The 21,226-nt window shown below is 36.4% G+C and overlaps 1 protein-coding gene across 3 annotated transcripts in view; it reads left to right on the forward strand.

The window, feature by feature from the left end:
• Positions 1-17,729, forward strand: part of LOC109073535 (plexin-A1-like) — a 195,536-nt gene extending 177,807 nt beyond the window's left edge. For all 3 annotated transcript variants that reach the window (XM_042713505.1, XM_042713507.1, XM_042713506.1), the window contains exons 23-32: positions 366-431; positions 5,477-5,623; positions 6,114-6,273; positions 7,903-8,006; positions 9,567-9,663; positions 12,534-12,724; positions 14,350-14,519; positions 14,629-14,841; positions 14,957-15,107; positions 17,082-17,729. In XM_042713505.1, coding sequence (XP_042569439.1) covers positions 366-431; positions 5,477-5,623; positions 6,114-6,273; positions 7,903-8,006; positions 9,567-9,663; positions 12,534-12,724; positions 14,350-14,519; positions 14,629-14,841; positions 14,957-15,107; positions 17,082-17,177 — 1,395 coding nt within the window. In that variant the 3' untranslated portion in view covers positions 17,178-17,729. The remainder of the gene's footprint in view (positions 1-365; positions 432-5,476; positions 5,624-6,113; positions 6,274-7,902; positions 8,007-9,566; positions 9,664-12,533; positions 12,725-14,349; positions 14,520-14,628; positions 14,842-14,956; positions 15,108-17,081) is intronic.
• Positions 17,730-21,226: the final 3,497 nt, after the last annotated feature.

Raw genomic sequence — 21,226 nt, forward strand, 5'->3', positions numbered from 1 at the left:
TATTGAACAGCAGAAAAGGCTCCTGGTGGGCCTGAGGGAGGAAGGAGCTGTAGATAGCAGCTCGCACTAGCAGTCGCTCTCGTTTGCCAGCTACAGATGAATTAGGAGCTTTTGAAGTCCATTAATTACGGCATGCTTTAATTACTTCTGTTCTGCTGAAGCTTTTGGGGGTCTTCAGCTGGCGACAGGTTGGCCATTGAGGGAAGATGTTGCCCAATTACTGTAATTGTCTGGTCTTATGAAGATTGGTAGTTTGTTTTGAAAAAAAAAGTGTATTTTTTCATTGAAAGGAGTTTGTTTGTTTGTGAAAGCTTTCATACTTATTTTAATTTTCTCTCACTCTTACTTTTCCTTTCTCTCTTTAAACCGAGTCTGTTGCTGAGAAGATGCTTACAAACTGGTTCACTTTTCTTCTGTACAAGTTCTTAAAAGTAAGTGTGTACAGTATTGTTACTGATAAGTCAGCACTGTGTCCAGGATTGATAATAATATGAAATGTTTCTTGAGCAGCAAATCAGTATATTAGAATGATTTCTGAAGGATCATGTGACACTGAAGACTGCAGGAATGATGTTGAAATTTCAGCTTTGCATCACAGGAATAAATTTCGTTTTAAAATATATTAAAACAGAAAACTGTTGTGATAATATTTCACAATATTACTGCTTTTACTGTATTTTTGATTAAATAAATGCAGCCTTGGTGAGCATAACAAAAATCGTATTGACCCCAAACTTCTGAATGGTGCACAATTACATTTTGCCTGAGTTGTGAGTTTTCAAAGTTTGATTCACAAAAAAAAAAAAAAAGAAAAAAAAAAAATTATGAATCAACTCAAAAATATAAAAACCATCATAATAAACCAATATCAATCCAAATTTCTTCTTATTTAAAAGGATATTTTACTCAAAAATAGAAGTTCGGTCATTATTTACTCATATCTGTATGACTTGCTTCTGTGAAGCACACATTATTATATTGTCCATACAATGAAAGTTATCAGTGTTGTTTTAGACCCCATTGACTTCAGTTTTATGGACAAAAACATTTGAAACTTTTTTTTCCAAAATATCTTCTTTTGTGTTCTGCAGAAGAAAGTCTTACATGTTTTAAACAACATGAGGGTGAGTAAATGATAACAGAATTTTTTATTTTTGTGTAAAGTGTGTTATTACTCACTCATGAAAAAAACAAAAATGCACCCAAACACATACAAAAGCACAAAAATAAACTTGCCTTTATTTTGCAAGAACAGAGTGACCAGACACATGATGTGAAAAATAATGAGACAGAAGCCGTCTGTCAGTGGTCGGGCAGGTCAGAGGTCATTCCTTCAGGCACCTCAGCATCCTAGTCTCCATTATCTCTTTTTATATACTCCTGTACTCTGCCCCCCCACCCCCACCCCATCCTGCTTCACTCCATGACGCCACTCACAGAGCATGATTGAGCTGCAGGATGTCAGTCCTCCCCTGTCTGTCTTTCTGTATCTCTTTCACTCACGCATTTGCAGCTCTCTAGTTTTATTAGTTTAATCATGCAGGGCTCAGCACGCAATGGAAGAATTTTAATCAACAGGAAACGGGAGTCCAGAATACTTTCACTTCATAGAGATTCATTTAACACAAATTGAACGTGCTTTTGCATTATTTGAGAACATTGAATGCAGTTGCTTGTAAATAATAGTTTACCCAAAAATGAAAGTTGTTATTATTTGTTCACAATACTAATTAAAATGTAATTCTTCTTTTTTTTTATGGAGTCTCTTATGCTCACCAAGGCTGCATTTATAGCAAAACATTAATATTGTGAAATAGTATTAAAATTTAAAATATAAATGTAATATATTTTAAAAGGTAATCTATTCCTGTTTTCAGCATCATTACTCCAGTCTTCAGTGTCACATGATCCTTCACAAATCATTCTGATATGCTGATTTGCTGCTCAATAAACATTTCTTATTATTATCCATGTTTCAAACAGTTGTGCTTAATATTTATGCATAAACCATGATATACCATGATGTATATGTGTTTAAAGTTGATTTTTTTTTCTCCAGCAAATATACATTAAATTGCTCAAAATTGATAGTAAAAACTTTTATAACGTTACAAAAGATTTCTATTTCAAAAGCTGTTCTTTTGAACTTTCTATTCATCAAAGAATCCTGAATGTTTCCACAAAACAGCCAAAACTGTTTTTAACATTGATAATAATAAGAACCATTATTAATAATTCTGAACCAATAACAATTATGCAGCAAAATCACATATTAGAATGATTTCTGATTATGTGACACTGAAGACTGGAGTAATGATGCTGAAAATTCAGCTTTGCATCACCTGAATAAATAACATTTTAAAATGTATTCAAAGGTTTGTTCAACCTTGAACAAACTCAACTAGCTGTAACTTTCTAATGATCCTGAAGACCTTGTTTAACTTGTTCAGGTGTGTTCATCTGTGTGGACCTCGAGGGCCAGAGTTGAGAACCCCTGATATAGAGATATATGATTGCATCTGAGTGAGGAAATCAAGTCTCACTTAAAGCAATAGTATGGCTAAAAATGATACATACATGGTGGAACAGCAAGAATATTTTGCCTAAAATCTTTTGTGAACTATGGAATTTCAACAGATTAAGAATGACCTGAGGGTAATTTTTTTATTTTTGGATGAACTCTTCCTTTCAGACCAAATAACCCGATTTGCTCGTTTGAAGTCTGTTTCAAGCTTTGACTGTTTACAGTCCTCGTTTGACTCCTCTGCTAACTGACAGAAGTTCAGAAGCAGGCAGTTTGAGATCGCTAATTAGCATTAGGAAAAGTGGTGCTGTTTTAGACGGATGGCATTGTGGCGTGAGTTAGTGGAACTGACAAGCTGTTGTCACCAACACACAGCTTGTGATATCACATATGAAGACACGACTCAGACAGCACAGTTGAATCAAACCTTCCCTGAAATCTTTCTCACAAAGTGCATTTTTTTTAATCAACATTCTGGCCACAGTGGTGCTTTTTGAGCAAAGTCTGCTCAAGGCTGTAGTGTGGAATGTTTGATCTGCTAGCTCTATATTTCAACAGGATATTTTCCTGCTTCTGTTCATTAGCCCTATGGGTGGGTGAGGTCTGGCCATGTTGTCTGCGCTCTCTCGCTCTCTTTCTGTCTCTTTCTTTAATGAAGCTGAAGCGTGGGATGAGGTCTGGTCTCTCGGCTGTGTGCGCTGCAGTGGGGGTCTCTAAGAGTGATGTATTCGCGATCCCACTCGTTAGCAGCTGTCTGCTTAATTAGCGCAGATGCTAACGAGACGTTAACAGCATATGTTGGGAGGGTGGGTGGAGTAAAACAGGATGAAGTGATGGAGGAAACCAGAAGAAACTGTTTCATGTGGGTATGTGTAAGGCGGAGGGAGATGGTGGGTTTCCTCATTTCACCGTGCCCATCATAATCAGTGCGGTCGGGGGTCGGTTGAGGAGGGGTATGTGCCTGATGCGTCTCGCATGTGACAGCTCACTGTAATTTTTATGGCTTACAAGTTTCCTGCATTAGAACCTGATCAATCTTCTGAAATCATCTCAGATTTTGACTTGAAAATTTGAATCTACAATGAATAACTGAGGCAGAAACTAGCGATTAGAAAGCTTATTCACATAGTATCACACAAAATCTGAGGCTACAGTGAAGAAGATTGCTAATTGCTAGTTTCTGTCTCAGAAACTCATTACAATTCATTGTAGATTCAGATTGTAGCTTTGGATCCTTTGTAGCTTGTAGTTTGAATCAAAAAATAGCGATTAGCGGGCTTTTCATACCACACAAAATCTAAGGCTACAAGTTTCTGTTTCAGTATAATTCTTCAGATTCATTGTAGTTCCTTCCTCAGAAACTAACGATTAGCATGTTTATTTGTTATAGTTTCAGATTTTGTTTGATTATGTGTAATTCACACAGTGGCTTCGTCTACATGCACAATTTTTGGTTCAATCGGACTGAATTCATTCCGATGGATGAATCTGATTGTAGTGTTTACATGAACGCTAAAGAAAGTGATCGGATTGATGTGCGCATTTATATGTCACAAGCTTCAAATCGGATTAGATTTTTTTTTACATGCGCGCACTGCACAAATATAAAGTTTTTCACTGTTTGCACATAATAACCACTCTCCTGCACGGTTTCTTTATTTGTTTTTAACAGCAAAATTAATATTTATCCCTTTATGGATAAATATACATATAAACCGCTTTGCCGTGCTGCTCATATTTTTCACACACACACAAAAAAAAAACAGGTTCCACATGCGCAGTACTTTCAGTTCGTGGTTAAATCTGATCAAGTTTTTACATGCACTCTCAATCGTATTAGAAAAGGAATAAACCACCCCCTTCAATTCGATCGAAATTTCATTCTGATCAAGCTCAGTCGGACTGATTAAGGTGTTTACATGAAGGCTTTTCAGTCCGACTGAGCCATCAATCTGATTACAAACGGATTATTTGGTTGCATGTAAACATAGCCAATGTGTGCAATCTGAAGCGACAATAAATAAACTGGCTAGTCACTATTTTCTGAGGCAAAAGCTAGCAAGCTTATTCACATACCATACAAAATCTGAAGCTACAATGAAGAAGACTGCTAGTTTATGTCTGAAAAACATTGCAGTTCATTGTAGCTCAGAAACTAGGGTGAAGCAAACTTATTCACTGATTTTAAAATCATTTCTCATTTTAAAAGTCTTTTATTCAAATTTGATTTAAGCTTTATTTAGTTTTCAGTTTTATTTGGTAGCTTTACATGTCAGTCAGACCAAGTCTTCCTCTCTGAGTGGATGCTAATTGTCCAGAATAAGTCATAATATGAACCGTAAGTCAGACTACATGAGGCTAGTTAACTGCTAATGGACACCTGAATCAAACAGAAACATAAATCTGAAGAATTAAGAAACTGAAAAACAGAAAGTTGTTTGTTAGTCAGTGAAAGATGTTAATGCTAATGCAGAAAACAGCCTATCAGTCCACACCCCAGCCATCTCTCTCTCTCTCTCTCTCTCCACACCTATCCGTTCGTTTCACAAAGGGGTTTAAGTGCTTCCTCCCAATCGTTAACCTCCATCTATCTCTCTCTTCCTCCCCTGCATTTAAACTGTTTGTCTTTTTCGAGAGGGGCTTTTTGAGGGTGTGAGGCTAATGGTTGTATTGATTGGCAAGTCCTTGTGATTATTTGAAAGCAGTGCACCATTATAGCTGCTTGTTTTTCACATCTGAAGTGACAGTTTATCAGTAATCAAGTTTTGCTCAATATACATACCTGAAATGCATTTTATGTCCACGTGTCACTATGAAAGGAAAGAAGTGTTGTTGATTGTGTCATCTTTTGCTTTGTCTTCCACTTTTTATGAGGTGAAAAAAGTCACAGTGCATGTATTCATGACATCATGGAGTCCTAACACACTGTTGTTGTTGTTTCTCTCTCTACAGGAGTGTGCAGGTGAGCCTCTCTTCATGCTGTACTGTGCTATGAAACAGCAAATGGAAAAAGGCCCTATAGACGCCATCACCGGAGAGGCCAGATACTCCCTCAGTGAGGACAAACTCATCCGGCAACAGATTGACTACAAGACTCTGGTCAGTGCAAGTGCACAACATAAGTGAACTCAACTGATGTTTCTTTATGTCTCTCCATTTTTGAATTTTCATTCAAATCGAGATTAAACCTAAATTTACCTGATGCGTCTCATGTATAATTCATGTGTGCAATTCATGCATATTATTATAGAAGAAAAAAAGTAAATGTGAAGTCAAGTTAAAGTGTCATGCTGTTAGCTTAGCAACATGCTAACACTAAACCCTATTGAAACTATTGTCAATTCTCTGTGTGCTTTATGTAAAGAGTGTTATTTATACTCCCTGCTGATAGTTTAAAATAATAATTATTCAATAAATATTTAATAATTTTATAGATTGATCATTACTCTATAAGGAAATATATTTTCTTTGAGAGGGGTGGGCAGCTCACTGGTGTTTTCAGCTTGTTTTTACAGTGAGAGTGCCTTAACTGTTTAAACTAGATGCTAATAATAAATTGCTCAGACTGATTTATCTCGTCTACTTTTAGACACTTCATTGTGTGAACCCCGAGAACGAGAACGGCCCGGAGGTGACGGTGAAATGCCTGAACTGTGACACAATTACCCAGGTGAAAGAGAAGCTTCTGGATGCTGTGTATAAAGGAAGCCCTTACTCACAGAGACCAAAAGCAGGAGACATGGACCTGGGTAAGAACTCTTGAGAACGACAGAGAGAGGAATATGGCTATTCATACTTGAAATCGTTAATGCAGGGTCATTCTAAACCCTGGATAGCATAATCCTGGGTTAACTTGTTTCATGGCGCACACTATTTATACTTTGCCCTGGATTTGTAATTAATGCTGGGCAGCTGGGTTTATGCACTACATTTGGAAAACTTGGGTTAATGTTCCTATTTGCATATTTATGAGGTCAATGAGATTGATTGGCAAATGAACTCTTTTAATAACTGCCTGTCCATCTCTGAAAATGTTTAATGTTAAAGTGAAGATTTCTATGGCAAAACACATGAATATTGAATGAGCTTGTTTATTATTGGTTTTCTGTTGATGAATAATTTGCTGCAATGTTCTAGCACTGCATCATTTCACACTGTATAGTGTGTACCTTTGCCACTGCAATTCGTGAAGGTTTCATAACATGGGGTTAAAAGTGGTGCGAACCTCTTTTCAAAATTACACAAGTGAAATGTTGCATAACCCAGGGCAAAGAGTGGCCCTACCCAGGGTTAAAAAGATGATAACCCAGGATTAAATACAATGTGAAAACCCCTGTAGAAATTTGTGGCTTGGATGAATGGATGGCAGAGCAGTTATGCTTCAAGATGGTTACATCAATGAAATATTACACGTCATTTTTCAGGAAGTTTCATAGTTGATTGTCATTAAAATTAATGATTAATTAATCATTTTAATCATTGACTTTAATGCAACAAAATGCATGTGGAAAAGTCCAAATATTATCTGGACATAACTTGAAATTAATTGACAATTGGTTAGCTTAATTAAATGATCAAATTAAATAATTAATATCCCTATTGCACATTCTTGTAATCAAATGCCTCTGTTCAGAGCAGGTACTGTCAGCTGATGCAAATGTTCAGCTTATCAGCAGCTTGATATAAATGGATGCTGAAGTCACCGTTGTGGGCACCAGGGAAATAGACACTGAACCATATCATCCACAGCAAGATCCCATTAGCTCGAGCAGTTCCCAACATGATTGTCATCTGGCTCAGACTGAGTGATGTTATCAGCTGCAGATCTCATCTGGCTTTGCTCTTGCTCCTTGGCAGTTGTCTTTCAGAGCCTGTTTCGAAATAAGAAGCTGCGACTTCCTCCTGCAACAAACAAAAAGGGAGGTTGTTTTTTGGAATGGTTTGCTTGTAAGAGGCTTAGAACAGTCATTCCCATGATCTTGATTAGATCTGTCATTTAGATCTGACCCGGACTCTGACTTCCTAGTTATGTTGCTCAACTCTGGTAACAGCAAGTGCATGCTTTTGTATCTGTTCAGCTAGGAAAAGCGACTTCACTCTGCAAAGGGCTATTCGGACAAGGTCTGCACAAGGTTATGTGCTCTAAATGAAGCCTTTCTAAAGAGGAGAGAAGGAAAGAAGCCTTTCGTCCTTGCTGTGGGAGTCGAAAATTGTTCACAAAAGTGAGCTAAATATGACAAAACTTGCTTTGAGAGGCATTTGGGGACATGCTCAATTGAAATTTTTTTATTTATAAATAAGTAATTGCTGTTTTCTAAAACATGAAGCATCACTCCATTCTTATTGACACACCATACTCATCTTGTTTTCTGTTTCAGAGTGGCGGCAGGGGCGACTGGCGAGGATCATTCTGCAGGATGAGGATGTCACTACTAAGATTGATAATGACTGGAAACGCCTGAACACACTAGCACACTATCAGGTATGGTTACTGTCCACACCTGAGCTGTTACCATGGAAACAGCCTTAATAAAGAAATTAAAGGTGTAATAGACAGAGAATACCAGAATTAGGTGGTGGTCCCTGAATACATTCAGGGTTCTCATGGTCATGGAAAACCTTGGAAATTATAAGTGTGTGATCAGTAAGATTTGTAATAAGTCTCTTCTGCTCATCTACATTTATTTGATTTGAAATACAGGAAAAACAGTAATATTGTGAAATATTATTGCAATTTAAAATAATGGTTTTCTATTTTAATATACTTTAAAATATAATTTTTTCCTGTGATGCAAGAGACTTCTTTAAAACACATTAAAAATCTTACTGATCCCAAACCTTTGAACAGCAGTATATATATACAGTACAGACCAAAAGTTTGGAAACATTACTATTTTTAATGTTTTTGAAAGAAGTTTCTTCTGCTCATCAAGCCTGCATTTATTTGATCTAAAATACAGAAAAAAAATGTAATATTGTGATGTATTATTACAATTTAAAAGAATTGTTTTTAAATTTATTATACTTTAAATTATCATTTATTTCTGTGATGCAAAGCTGAATTTTTAGGATCATTATCACATGATCCTTTAGAAATCATTCTAATATGATGATTCATTATCAAAGTTGGAAACAGTTCTGCTGCTTAATATTTTTTCAGAACATGTGATACTTTTTTAGGATACTTTGATGAATAAAAAGTAAAAAAAAAAAAAAAAAAAAAAAGCTATGTTTTTAAAATGTAAATATTTTGTAATAACAATATACACTACTGGTCAGTAATTTTTTTTTCTTTCTTTTTTTTTAAATAAAATCAATACTTTTATTCAGCAAGGATGTGTTAAATTGATAAAAAGTGATAGTAAAGAAAATATATTATTAGAATATATATTATTAGAATTTTTATTTTATTTTGAATAAATGCAGTTCTTTTTAACATTTTATTCATCAAATATATTAGACAGCAGAACTGTTTTCAACACTCATAATAAATCAGAATATTAGAATGATTTCTAAATGATCATGTGATAGACTGGATGTTTCATGTGACACTGAAGGCTGGAGTAATGATGCTGAAAATTCAGCTTTGCATCACAGGAATAAATAATTTTTTTCAAGTATATTCAAATAGAAAACTATTATTTTAAATTGCAATAATATTTCACAATATTACTGTTTTTTCTGCATTTTTGATCAAATAAATGCAGGCTTGAGCAGAGCAGAAGAAACTTCTTTCAAAAACATTAAAAAAATAGTAATGTTTCCAAACTTTTAGTCTGTACTGTATACATATATATATATATATATATATATATATATATATATATATACATATATATATATATATATATATATACCAGTATATATAAAAAAATCCTTTTTTTTTTTTTTTGCAACTGATACACAACATACGGGTTGATCTGTGTGCTGAGTATTGTGGCATAATATATCTATGATATGCAGAGTATAGCCTGCTAATGTCTCTGTGATTTGAGTTTTTCTGAGTATATAGCAATAATGTTGTGCTGCTCACTGTCCTCAGGTAACAGATGGGTCTGTTATCGCCCTGGTGCCAAAGCAAAACTCTGCATACAACATCTCAAACTCATCCACCTTCACCAAATCCCTCAGCAGATACGGTAAGAACACTGTCTCAACTTCTTGTTTTGATTTTCTCCTCAAAACGTTCAAGTCTCGTCTCCTCAGAGAATTTCATCAGAAGAGTGAGATCATGTGTAACCAAAAGACTTGTATGTATTGCACCCAGAGCCCACTGGCCTCTATTTTTCCCCTGAAAATGAGGACTCTCACTAATATCATGTCTTCGTGTCTCGATTTCAAAAAGCTGACAGACTTAATGTTTTTTGCTGTTTTTTGTGATGATTTTGTTTTGTTTTCTGAGCACTTTTTGTGTTTGTGCGAAGAAGAGGTGATGATAGGACTGAAGAGCTGAAGGCGTTTTGTTCCTCAACCCAAAAAAAGGGAAGAGGATCAGAGAGAAAAAGCTGTTTAATGTTGTCTGTCCTCCTTAGAAGCGAGTATCGGTGATTGCCGCAGAATTACATGCACTCAAGCCATGGCTCTCTCATGGCAGACGTCCATTATATTTCCCTTTGAGAGGGGGCTTCATGTCTCAGATAATTCTCTGAGTGCTCAAACACTGGACACACATTCATATTGTTGTTCAAGTCGTGTTTCACCCGTTGCCATAGAAACGGCAGCGGTTAGCACAGTCACTGTTGTGTCAGAGTTGATGCTAATGCTTATCGTCAATGGTCATTTTATGATCTGGCTCTTACTTTTTTTTTTATTTTTTTATTTTTTTTTATTTCCTGGATATGTAAGTGTGTGAATATACCTTTGAACATTGTTCCAAATCCTTTCACACCCCAGCACAGGAAGTGAATTCATATCTTCAATACCCCAAGGAATGTTCCTCCCTAGTCTCCAGAATGGACACGCTGATAAGAGCACTGAACAGATATGCATCTCCCTGGGCCTCCGTAATGAAGTTTGACACTTGTACCATTAATAATGAACGATGCATTCACAGGCCATGGGAGAGAACTGAGGAAGTCTTATTTCAGACTGCTCACAGGGTATTTTTATATATTCGTGTCATCCTTTATTATCCTGAGCTGAGCATTATATGCGATTTGTGTCACATTGAGAAATGAGATACAAACACTTGCGTGTTGCTAGCACCATGCAGGCATGAATGGCCTGTTTGACCAGGAACATAATCATAAAAATATAGAAACTTACATCTGCAAATGCACAAAGACAAATCTTTGGCCAGCGATCAACCAATGGGGTTTTCTATCACTTATAACAAATCATAGAAACCAATATAAATGATAAAATACACATAAAAAAAAAAAAAAAAAAAAAACATATACAACCTGTTTCAAAAGAATGAATTTTATATTGTAATTAATCATATAATAAAAAACAAAAAAATTGTTGTTTATTGTAATATATTTTTAAAATGTAATTTATTCCTGTGGTGATAAAGCTGAATTTTCAGCCGCCATTACTCCAGTATTCAGAATCACATGATCCTTCATTTTAATATGCTGATTTAGTGCTCCAGAAACATTTCTCATCATCAATGCTGAAAACAATGTTTTGTTTTGTTTTGTTTTGTTTTGTTTTGTTTTGTTTTGTTTTGTTTTGTTTTTTGTTTTGTTTTGTTTGAAACCATAATAAATTTTTCAGGATTCTTTGATATAAATTTTAAAATAAAATTATTTACTTTAAACAATAATCTTCTTTGGAAAAATTATAAATGTATTTATTTATAAATTATAAATGTCACCTTTGAGAAATTTAATGCAAATTAGATATTGTTCAGTTATGTACATTTCTGAAAACTAATTTCTAGTTTACATGAACTAGAAACTTGACCGTAGAAAACCGTTTATGCTAATGGCCATCATTGCAGCAACACTGTGGATGCAATACACACTTGTATTGCATTATGAATTGCGTTCTGACACATTTCGGTGCCTGAACGTCTGTGTTGACGTACTTGCATAGAGTAAGTTTCAGCTATTAGTGTTTATCTCCATTATCTTGTGGTCTCTGTGTAGCTTTAAAATGCTCATTCCCTGGTTTATTTATTCCTTTATTTATTATTTATTTGCTTTTTTTTTACTATTATGTTTTTCTAAGCCTTGACTTTTTTATGTGGTGTAATATAAAAGCGCTGCGAGGAGCCGAATTAAGCTTACAGTGGCTGTTTCTTTCAAGCACGCTGGCCTGCCAGTCTGTGACTGATTAACTAGACTCCAGACGCGGGACTCTATCTTTCACTCCCACTTGCCACTTAAGGATAGAATAAACCTGAGGGAGTTTTTGATGGATTCTGCAGATGCAGTATATTCATTGTAGTTTAGGGCATCCACAGGAAATGATCCTTACCCAGAATGCCTTATCCTCAGACAGATTACTGTGCTTAACCATCCATTAGCCAGAGCTCAGCTCCTCTCTGCTCTCATCTTTGATGTGTAACTCACAATCTAGCAGCCGACTGCTCATCAGATAGAAGAGACCGTCGGACCTGATTTACAACCGCCAATGTGACTGTTTTATGCTGTTTAGGTTTTTGGTTTATATTATATTTATGAAGATGTGTGGGTTCAATACTACCAGAGATCTCTAAACCATCCAGATTATGATAAAATAAAAGCAATAAGCCTCGAGAGGCCATGCATTACAGTGATTTTAATGTGTGATTTAATACCTAAAACACCCTTGACTAAGGTAAAATTACTGTAATGCATGGCCTTTCAAGGTGTAATGCTTTTATGAAATGGCAGCAATATAAGGAACATGATAAAAGACCTCAATTTTTACTAGATAGTTTGTTGAACTATAACATTAATCAGAATGAACAATTCTTTTGGCAAGTATTATCATTTCTTGGCCTAGCAAATGTAAAAATAGAGCTATCTGTGTTATAAAATGCTAGAAATCTTTTGATGATTGACTCAGTGGTTCTCTTCAGAGAGTATGCTGAGGACGGCCAGCAGCCCAGACAGTCTACGGTCCAGGACGCCCATGATCACGCCCGATCTAGAGAGCGGTACCAAACTCTGGCACCTCGTCAAAAACCACGACCACGCCGATCAACGTGAGGGTGATCGCGGGAGCAAGATGGTGTCAGAGATCTACCTGACACGACTGCTGGCCACCAAGGTGAGCTTGCATGAAGTTTTTCTCAGTTAACCTGCTATTAAGATGCATTTAGGTTGATTGGCTCTTGAGGGAGTAGATGAAGGACACATTCCCATTCTGTAAGAATTAGATCAATATGCACACAAGAGGTGATTTTTAGTGGCTGTTCGAACACATTTTACCATGTGAATGTTTAAACTATGAAAGCAATCCAGTCAAATGTTTTTTGACTGCCTCTGGAAATGGTCAGAAGTGAACAAGCGGACATTTTTTAGCCCGTTTACACCTATATTTAGCATTGTCCACTTGTGATCGGATCGACAAAAATGCGTCTTAAGATATGCCTAAGAACTGAGATGAACTTTAATTTTGTCCACCTTTAGGTTTTGAGGATGATGAAAACGATGCAACATTTTGCTTTTATCCTAACCAAATGCAATAAGCAATGAAGGACAGGACAATTTGTTGATTTCAATTTTCTTGTTTTCTTTTTGCTGTTGTGCTAGGAAAAACTGCCTACTGTGAATCCCATTGGTCCAAAATCCTGCAAATTAAACATCAAATATGTTCTGTTTGGCTGTAATTGTCACAGATTCACATTTAGTGTTGACAGAGAAATCGCTTGAATCTTGTCACATCGCACCTGGTTAGGACACAATATAATATTCCTGCTATCTCATTTTCCTCCCCCCATTCTTGGTTATGTAGCCTATTGCTTTGCCTCCTAATTGTTAGGCTAGGGAAAAAATGAAATCAGAATATGTTTACAAGTCTCTCGGGTGGTCAATTTTGATACATAATAAAAAACGAGAGATAAATGAAATGCTGGAGCGGAAGAGAACAGCAGGAGACAGGTAATTTGTTGTGGATCGAGTGCTTCATGGTGCGTGGTGACAGAGCAGGGAATGAATGCTGGGAAACCTCATGGACTGTGTCTGTCTGTCTCATACACACACACACAAACACACCAGCATCCTAATCAACACAATCCATATTATCTGAGAGCCACTGCTGTTCTCCTGCTCTCAGAGATGATGAATAAACTGACATCTCCGGTTTGGCTGCTCGAGGCTCTTTAGTGATTTTTGGCCTTTAGTTTGTTTTTGCAAGTACCGATTTCATGCAAGTAGCCGTTATGATCAGTTGGATAGGTTTACAGCTGAGAAAGTTCTAGTAGCTTCAAATCGTTAGGTTTTCAGGCCTTTTCTGTCGGTCAGATTTCTGTAATACAGCGGTGTCAGCTTGTGAGTAAAAAAGATGATAGATGTAATTAATAAAATGCAACTAACCATAATATTGTGCTTGAAATAAAATAAAAATTGAGCTTTTAAAACAGAAGGGGAAAACCCTTTCCCATTTTTTGTTCATTACATCAACAGTCAAACTCTAATGTTTGCCATGTTAATATTTAATAATAATAGTCACAATAAACAATTCCAGTATTTAATGTTAAGTAGAATTTCTTTTCGTTTTGTGTGATAATTTAGGTCATTTTGCTGTTAGGTAGCAACCTGAAGTCAAAAGCGTGGTTTTGGGGCAAAACCAGTTGACAACAACTGATTTAATATTAACTGTATATGAAAAATATGACATTTGACAGTTTAGAGTCTCAGGTAAAATATTTCTGTTTTCTTCTTTCCCTACAGGGTACTTTACAGAAATTTGTTGATGATTTGTTTGAGACGATATTCAGCACAGCTCACCGTGGCAGTGCCCTCCCTCTCGCCATCAAATACATGTTTGACTTCCTGGACGAGCAGGCGGACAAACACCAAATCACAGATTCAGATGTTCGGCATACATGGAAAAGCAACTGGTGAGGAGCAGCACCACGTAAACATTTCATTCATTGTAAAATTTCTGTTTCATGAAATCAGTTGGACTTTTTTCTAACCATCTAACCATTTCCTTCCCCTTGTCCTCAGTTTGCCATTAAGGTTCTGGGTGAACGTGATCAAGAACCCTCAGTTTGTGTTCGACATCCACAAGAACAGCATCACAGATGCGTGTCTCTCCGTAGTGGCCCAAACATTCATGGACTCCTGCTCTACATCTGAACACAAGCTCGGCAAAGATTCCCCCTCCAATAAGCTGCTCTACGCTAAAGATATTCCCAACTACAAGAACTGGGTAGAAAGGTAAGTGGAATAAGACCTTGCTTAGCAGAAAATGCCCTTATTAGTCGTTAATTAGAACCTTCAAAGACTCCAAATCATCACACTCATCTGGACCTGCTGTTTTGCTGCCCTGCAGGTATTACTCAGACATAGCGCGTATGCCCGCCATCAGTGATCAGGACATGAGCGCTTATCTCGCGGAGCAGTCCAGACTCCACCTGAGCCAGTTTAACAGCATGAGTGCCCTCCACGAGATCTACTCCTACATAACCAAGTACAAAGACGAGGTAAGAGAAAGAAAGGCAGAATATGTCAGGTTAATATTTGCACATTGTTTGAGCAATGGAGTTAATGGTCATAATAAACTTTGTTGACATTTTGGTCTTTAGGCAAAAGCAGTTGAACCATATAATTTATTTTGTTGTAAATAATATGGCATAAGTAACAAACATTTCAAACATATTGCCACACGACCGCACTGTTGTATGGCTAATTCCACAAGTTGTATCTAGTTATCTCAGGAATTAAATAAAACATTTTGCATAAAAATTAAATCAAACACTGAGCCAAGAAATAAATGTATGAGCAACATTAGAAGGTCAATGAAGGAATAGGACGTCAAGTTGAGCAAGTTGCATCATGGGATAGACTATTCCACACTGGTTGCACACTTTACTATTCAGCAGATAGGTAGTAGCTGTTTCATGCATACAGAAAATTATTTTGCTATAAATAATGCATTCTACTTTTTAGAAAAATTGTGTGTAGAATGCTATTCTGAAGATATTACATAGAAGAAAAAAAAAAGAAAAAAAAAAAAAGATGGTGGCTACTCTGACTAGTACATCAGATTTCAACCAAAGCAGGCCAGAATAGGCTGTTAAAATGGCAAAATGTGAAATCTAACACTTTTAATACATGGCCATTCAGATACAGTATTATCCATGTAGCCCTTCACACATAACGCCATCTGACAGCACACACGAGATCATGTGTCAAAAGCAGTGACTCATTCCAGCCAGGCTGGATAAATGGAGAGATAATGAGCTGCCGAAGGAAACCATTTAGTTCTACCTCACACAGAAATAAGGGAGTGTGTGTGTGTGTGTTTTAGTGAAAAGAAAAGAAAGAGACACAGTGGGTCTGCATAATTATTCCTACATTTGCAACTGTGTTTCTTCACCTATTAGGCAGATATAATAAGGTGTCCATAGTTAGCACCTAGCCTTGTTTCTTTCTAAATGATTTAATTTCCTTCTTCCATTTCCTTACCTTCGAGAGAGTTTAGTTTAACACAACTCATCAAACATCATCTCGGCTCTCTATGAAACTGCTCTCCCTCTCTCTGTCTGACATTAATACACTGCAGCTGGTTGCGTTTTAAACAGCCGTTTATGTTCATTAGTCTTTATTATCCAGATGCACACGTGTCCACATGAATCCCCTCGCTGAACCTGCATGAAAACAGGAGGGAAATTAGCAGTCCATTATCTGACGCTGAGGGAGTTGGAGATTCTTTTCTTTGCCGTTTCCTTTACATTTAGACACTTGCTTTTAGTTAAACCAAGCAGATGGGTGTAAGCATCACACGCTGTTTCACAAACAAGTTCTGAGCGGCACATTTGCATTTCCGTCAGCAGACAGACACATACCCAAAGGAAGTGACGAAGTGATCAAATGGTTAAAGATCTTGACTGGTAGAAGGTTTTAGGTTTGAACCCCACCTTGTTTAAAATCAATATTATCATTGTGAACCATTCAATTTAAATTCACTCTGCCTCTGAAACGACTCTTCTTTCGTCATCATCAAGCCCTTCTATTTTTAGCCCCTCCCCCAGCAATTTTTCATGATCCAGTCCATTCCCATTGCATTAAAAATCAAGTTTTAATGGCTAACAAACACTTTAAAGATGACTTTAAAGTCTCCTAGGTAGTTTACTTACTTGTTCATAAAACCTAATTGTGATATAATGGGGGTTGTAGTGACTTTGGTGTAATTTTTTTATTTATTTGTAGCTTTCTTTGTATGTTTTTTACATCCTGACCGACACAGGAAACATCTTCAAGCAATTGTGCAGTAAAATAAAGAGCAAAAACCCGTTAAGTGTGTAATTAAGGATTTGTGTATTTTATTATTTCTATGCTGAGAGTATTGTGGGAAATTTAATTTTTTCACGCAAGCCTGTTGCCTCATAAAGCAACGAAATAAGTATCAACTAAACTATGACAACACTTAAATCTGAGGTCATTTCCTCCTACAGATCCTGTCCGCACTACAGAAGGACGAGCTAGCTCGGCGACAGAGACTGCGCAGTAAACTGGAACAGGTTATCGATACCATGGCTCTGGCAAGCTGAGGACCCCCTCCCCATCTCCCCGTCACACACACACACACACACACACACACACACACACACACAAACACAAACACAAACACACACACTAAGCTAACGGACTGCAAGGACAGAAGCAGTACACTGGAGACCCCTCTGCCCAGGGTGGAAATCCTCTTTCATCACTTCCTTTGAACTCAACGTGCACCAGAATGTCTCCTCCGACGCTACGTCCAACCAATAGGACTTTGTTTTTGGGATTTTTATCATTTTGGAGTGTGTGTTGAGCCACGCTTGTGTGCTTTTACTCACCAATGATGTCTTGTATAATGAGCCAGAAGACCTTAAAGCCCATGAAGGATAAAAGCAGTGTGCCCCACAAACAGATTTTTGTTTAAGCGCTTAATTTAACTTTTTTTTTTTTTGGGTTGATTGAACAACTCACTCACTCCAGTCTCCTGCCACTTGTGTCACTGCTGAATTTGCACAATTTACAGGAACTAAAACAAATGAAAATGATATAAATATATATATAAATGTGTATAGATATATAAATACAACTGCATTTTTATACAAACAGAGAAAAAATACGCACAAAAATTTCCACATTAAAACATAAAAAAAAAAAATAAAAATTATATATGAAAAAAAAACACAAAAATAAAAAAAAAATCAAGAAAAAAAAAAAAATGTCCTGTGCCATGTTTTATTTGAATGTTGTTTAGTGCAAAAAAAGGATTTTCTTTAGATAAAATGTGCTATGATTTAAATGTTGACTACCCTAGTGACTGAAGAACTGAGAGTGAAAAAAAATGTGCAAAAAAGAACAAACTCAGACAAATGTGTTCCCATGTGGTACCTAGTGTTTTGGGGGGAAATTGTCCTCACGAAAAACAAGGTTCATTGTTTAGTTGGTGGATGAATCTGTGTATTTAGTTTGTACACTTTTTTCAACCTTTATTGTTATTATGGTTTCAGTCTGAAAGCCACTTGAGGACATATTCTTTGCTATTCTGTGTGAAAACACGTTTCATCTCGTGTTCATTTCTCATATTCAGATGTGAGCACTCTCAGTCATTTTTGCACAAATCAGTCTAGAATGAAGGAAAACTTGAGATTGAAGAACCAACGAATGTGTTCCGTTACTGATGATGTCACAATCTGGCATTCTGAGAAGGTTCAGTGACATCACAGTAAATGTAGCAAATGTTAATTCCATGCAGTTCCACTTCTCTTTTAGCTGCCTACATTTTTTCAAAGCTTAAAAACCAAACTATGGCACACAGAACGTGTTTTTAAGCTAAATAATTGTACGTGAATGCTACCCATCCACGAAATCTGATAGTTAAGCAAAGTTGATTTGAATTCATCTCAGAAAGGCGGTAACTATTGGGTCACGTTCTTAAAACGCCCATCATGTCAGCAGTAGATGCTTTTTTGGAAGTAGAATCTTTTTATGGAGTATTTTTATTTATTTTTTGTCCAGTTTGAGCTCATAAGCTACTTGGCTTCCTTATGCCATTTTTATTTTAAGTTTTTGCGCTTTTTCTTAATCGGTCCTCTTGATTTTCAACAGTCCACTAACTCGTTTCCATCAAGATTGGTGATTTGCAGTGTTACAAATACAAATGTGAAGCGATTCTCAAACCGTTTCAGGGGAATGAAGCGGATGAAGTCGAGCTCTGCTTTACTTTTTTTCGCCATCTTGGTTGTTTTGGAGTTTCTCTTTATCTTTTTTTCTCTTGCGAGCGTCAGTAACTCTGCGAGGATATTTATTGTAGTGACTCGCTTTCATGTGCTGCAGCAGTTCTCTTAAAGTCAGTCGTGTTCAAACAAGAGAAAGCCTCTCCTCCTTTGGCTTTCCACTGAGATTAAAGCAGAAGTAGACTTTCTGAGATGCGATAGAAACATCTTTGAAAGATTTAGGTCAGAAACCCAGTGAGAGAAAGAGCGAGGCGCACCAACTGAACGTTTGACGGGTTCTCGCTCGTGTTACCTCAGCCATACATCAGGGTTCATTCCAGCTGGGAAAGTAATAATGAACCACTCTTTACACATTTATTTATTTTGGGATTGCGGTTTACGTTATTGATTTTATGCCATTGCGATTTCTCCTAAGCAACCGGGAGCAGGTCTTCCACGGTAAAGACAATCTCTCTTTAGACTCAAGATGTTCACCTGTTTGGAACTGCCTTCGTTTTCAGTCTTCCCACAGATGTCTACTGAAAACGAATTAGATCAATGTTGGATTTGCTTGCTTGTTTGTGTTTAGCTCTCATAAACTCTTAGCAATCATTTCTGTCATTCTTAGAGCAAACTCAAGCTATGTGGAAGGAATCATCAATGAAGTAGATAGACTTTCTTGAAGTAAACATAACGGACACACTACTGTTGGATGTGTATGTCTTAATTTTAACAGTAGAAGGAAAGGGCTGGACGTTTAGAATTGCAGGTGACTTAGACCCCTCCGTCTGGCCTTCCTTATGTTAGTATGTTAAGTTTATTTTCAGTAGACGAGTTTCTGCATGCTTCGACATTACAAATTGATTTGAGAATACAAGCATGCTGTTCTACTTTCATTCCAAAGGCTGATGATGTTCGTTCTACATTTCATAAAGTACGGTTTAACCTTTTTCTTTTTTTTTTGCCGTTTTCCAGATGGAAAAATCTCGATGTGCTTTGCTTTGTGCTACGTTAGCGGGACTTTGGTGATGGTGATTGTAAAGCAGCTGGTTGCATTGTAATGTCTCAGGACATGTTTCACTTTGATGTTGTCTTTGCCTTTGTTTTCATTCGATTTATTTTTTATGACTAGTGTTGTCTTTGATTTTCAATCATTTTTAGATGTTGAGTTGTGGAACATGTGGAACTCTTCAGAGATACTCTAACAGTATTTGAGTGATGCCTCTCATTTTATGAGACTTGTTTTGAGAACTACTTTGAGTACAGGAACAAACAAAAAAAAAAAAAAAAAAAAACAAGTTGTAGAAGAGGGAAAACAAGCCGAACAAAAGGTGTTTCAGACTCACAGAGCTTTCGTTTCGCACAGAGTGCCTTGTCAACTCCTCTCTCGTTCTTCTCAGCTTCCTCCGACCCTTCCATAACCCACAATCCATCTCTTTCCATACGCCTCTTTATCGCTGTCTGGCCATGCCCTCTTTCTTCCTCCTCCTCAGTCCAAAAGACCAATCCGGGTTTTGATTTCCGCTCATGGTGTTTCCAGATTGAAGAAAAAAAATTTTTTTTGGAAGGATGAATTAACTTAAGCGAAGGAACAAAATGTGAGCATGAAGATTTCAAAAAAACAAAAACTGAAGAATTTTAATACTTTATTAATTCTGATACCTTTTGAAGAGTTTCAGACTTGAATCAACTGTGACAGGTTGGCTGTTAAATGCTCATTGTGTAAATATTGTGCTCTTTCCTATTTTACAAATTTAAAATAAACAAACAAAAATGAAACAATAAAAAATTAAACATAAAACTCCAAAATTCCCTGTTCCCCTGATCTTCCAATTATCCATTTAACTTTATAAATATATATATATATAATAGATCGATGTGTTATCTGTCCAATTTAGTGATTTTTTTCTGTCAAATCTGGTGGCTAAAAAGGTCCATTTTCAATTGTATAGCAATGCATTAGGATCACTTTCCAACCACTCAACTATTTGTTGGTCAACATAGAGAATTCATGTCACCTTCTTGAACACAATACAAAATTCATGAAGAGAAATTTCTACGACTGAAAAAAAAAACAAACTTGGATTTCAATGTGAAATCTACCAACAATAAATATGTGACACCGTAAGGGCTCAGGTGTGATTTCACAGACCTGGGATGAAACTTTATGTTTGGGCCCCTATTATGGTTCCTAAGGAGCCATTTAATGAATAAGAGAATGCATTGTGTTGAACTGGAAAAAAATGAACCAAGATGATGTGTTGATTGATGATTGATATGATGATTATACAGTAAATACATTCAATACTTAAAACATTAATATATATATATATATATATATATATATATATATAATATATATATACACACACACACACACACACACAATC

This window comes from Cyprinus carpio, chromosome A23, assembly GCF_018340385.1.
Source record: "Cyprinus carpio isolate SPL01 chromosome A23, ASM1834038v1, whole genome shotgun sequence".
NCBI classification, from domain to species: Eukaryota; Metazoa; Chordata; class Actinopteri; order Cypriniformes; family Cyprinidae; genus Cyprinus; species Cyprinus carpio.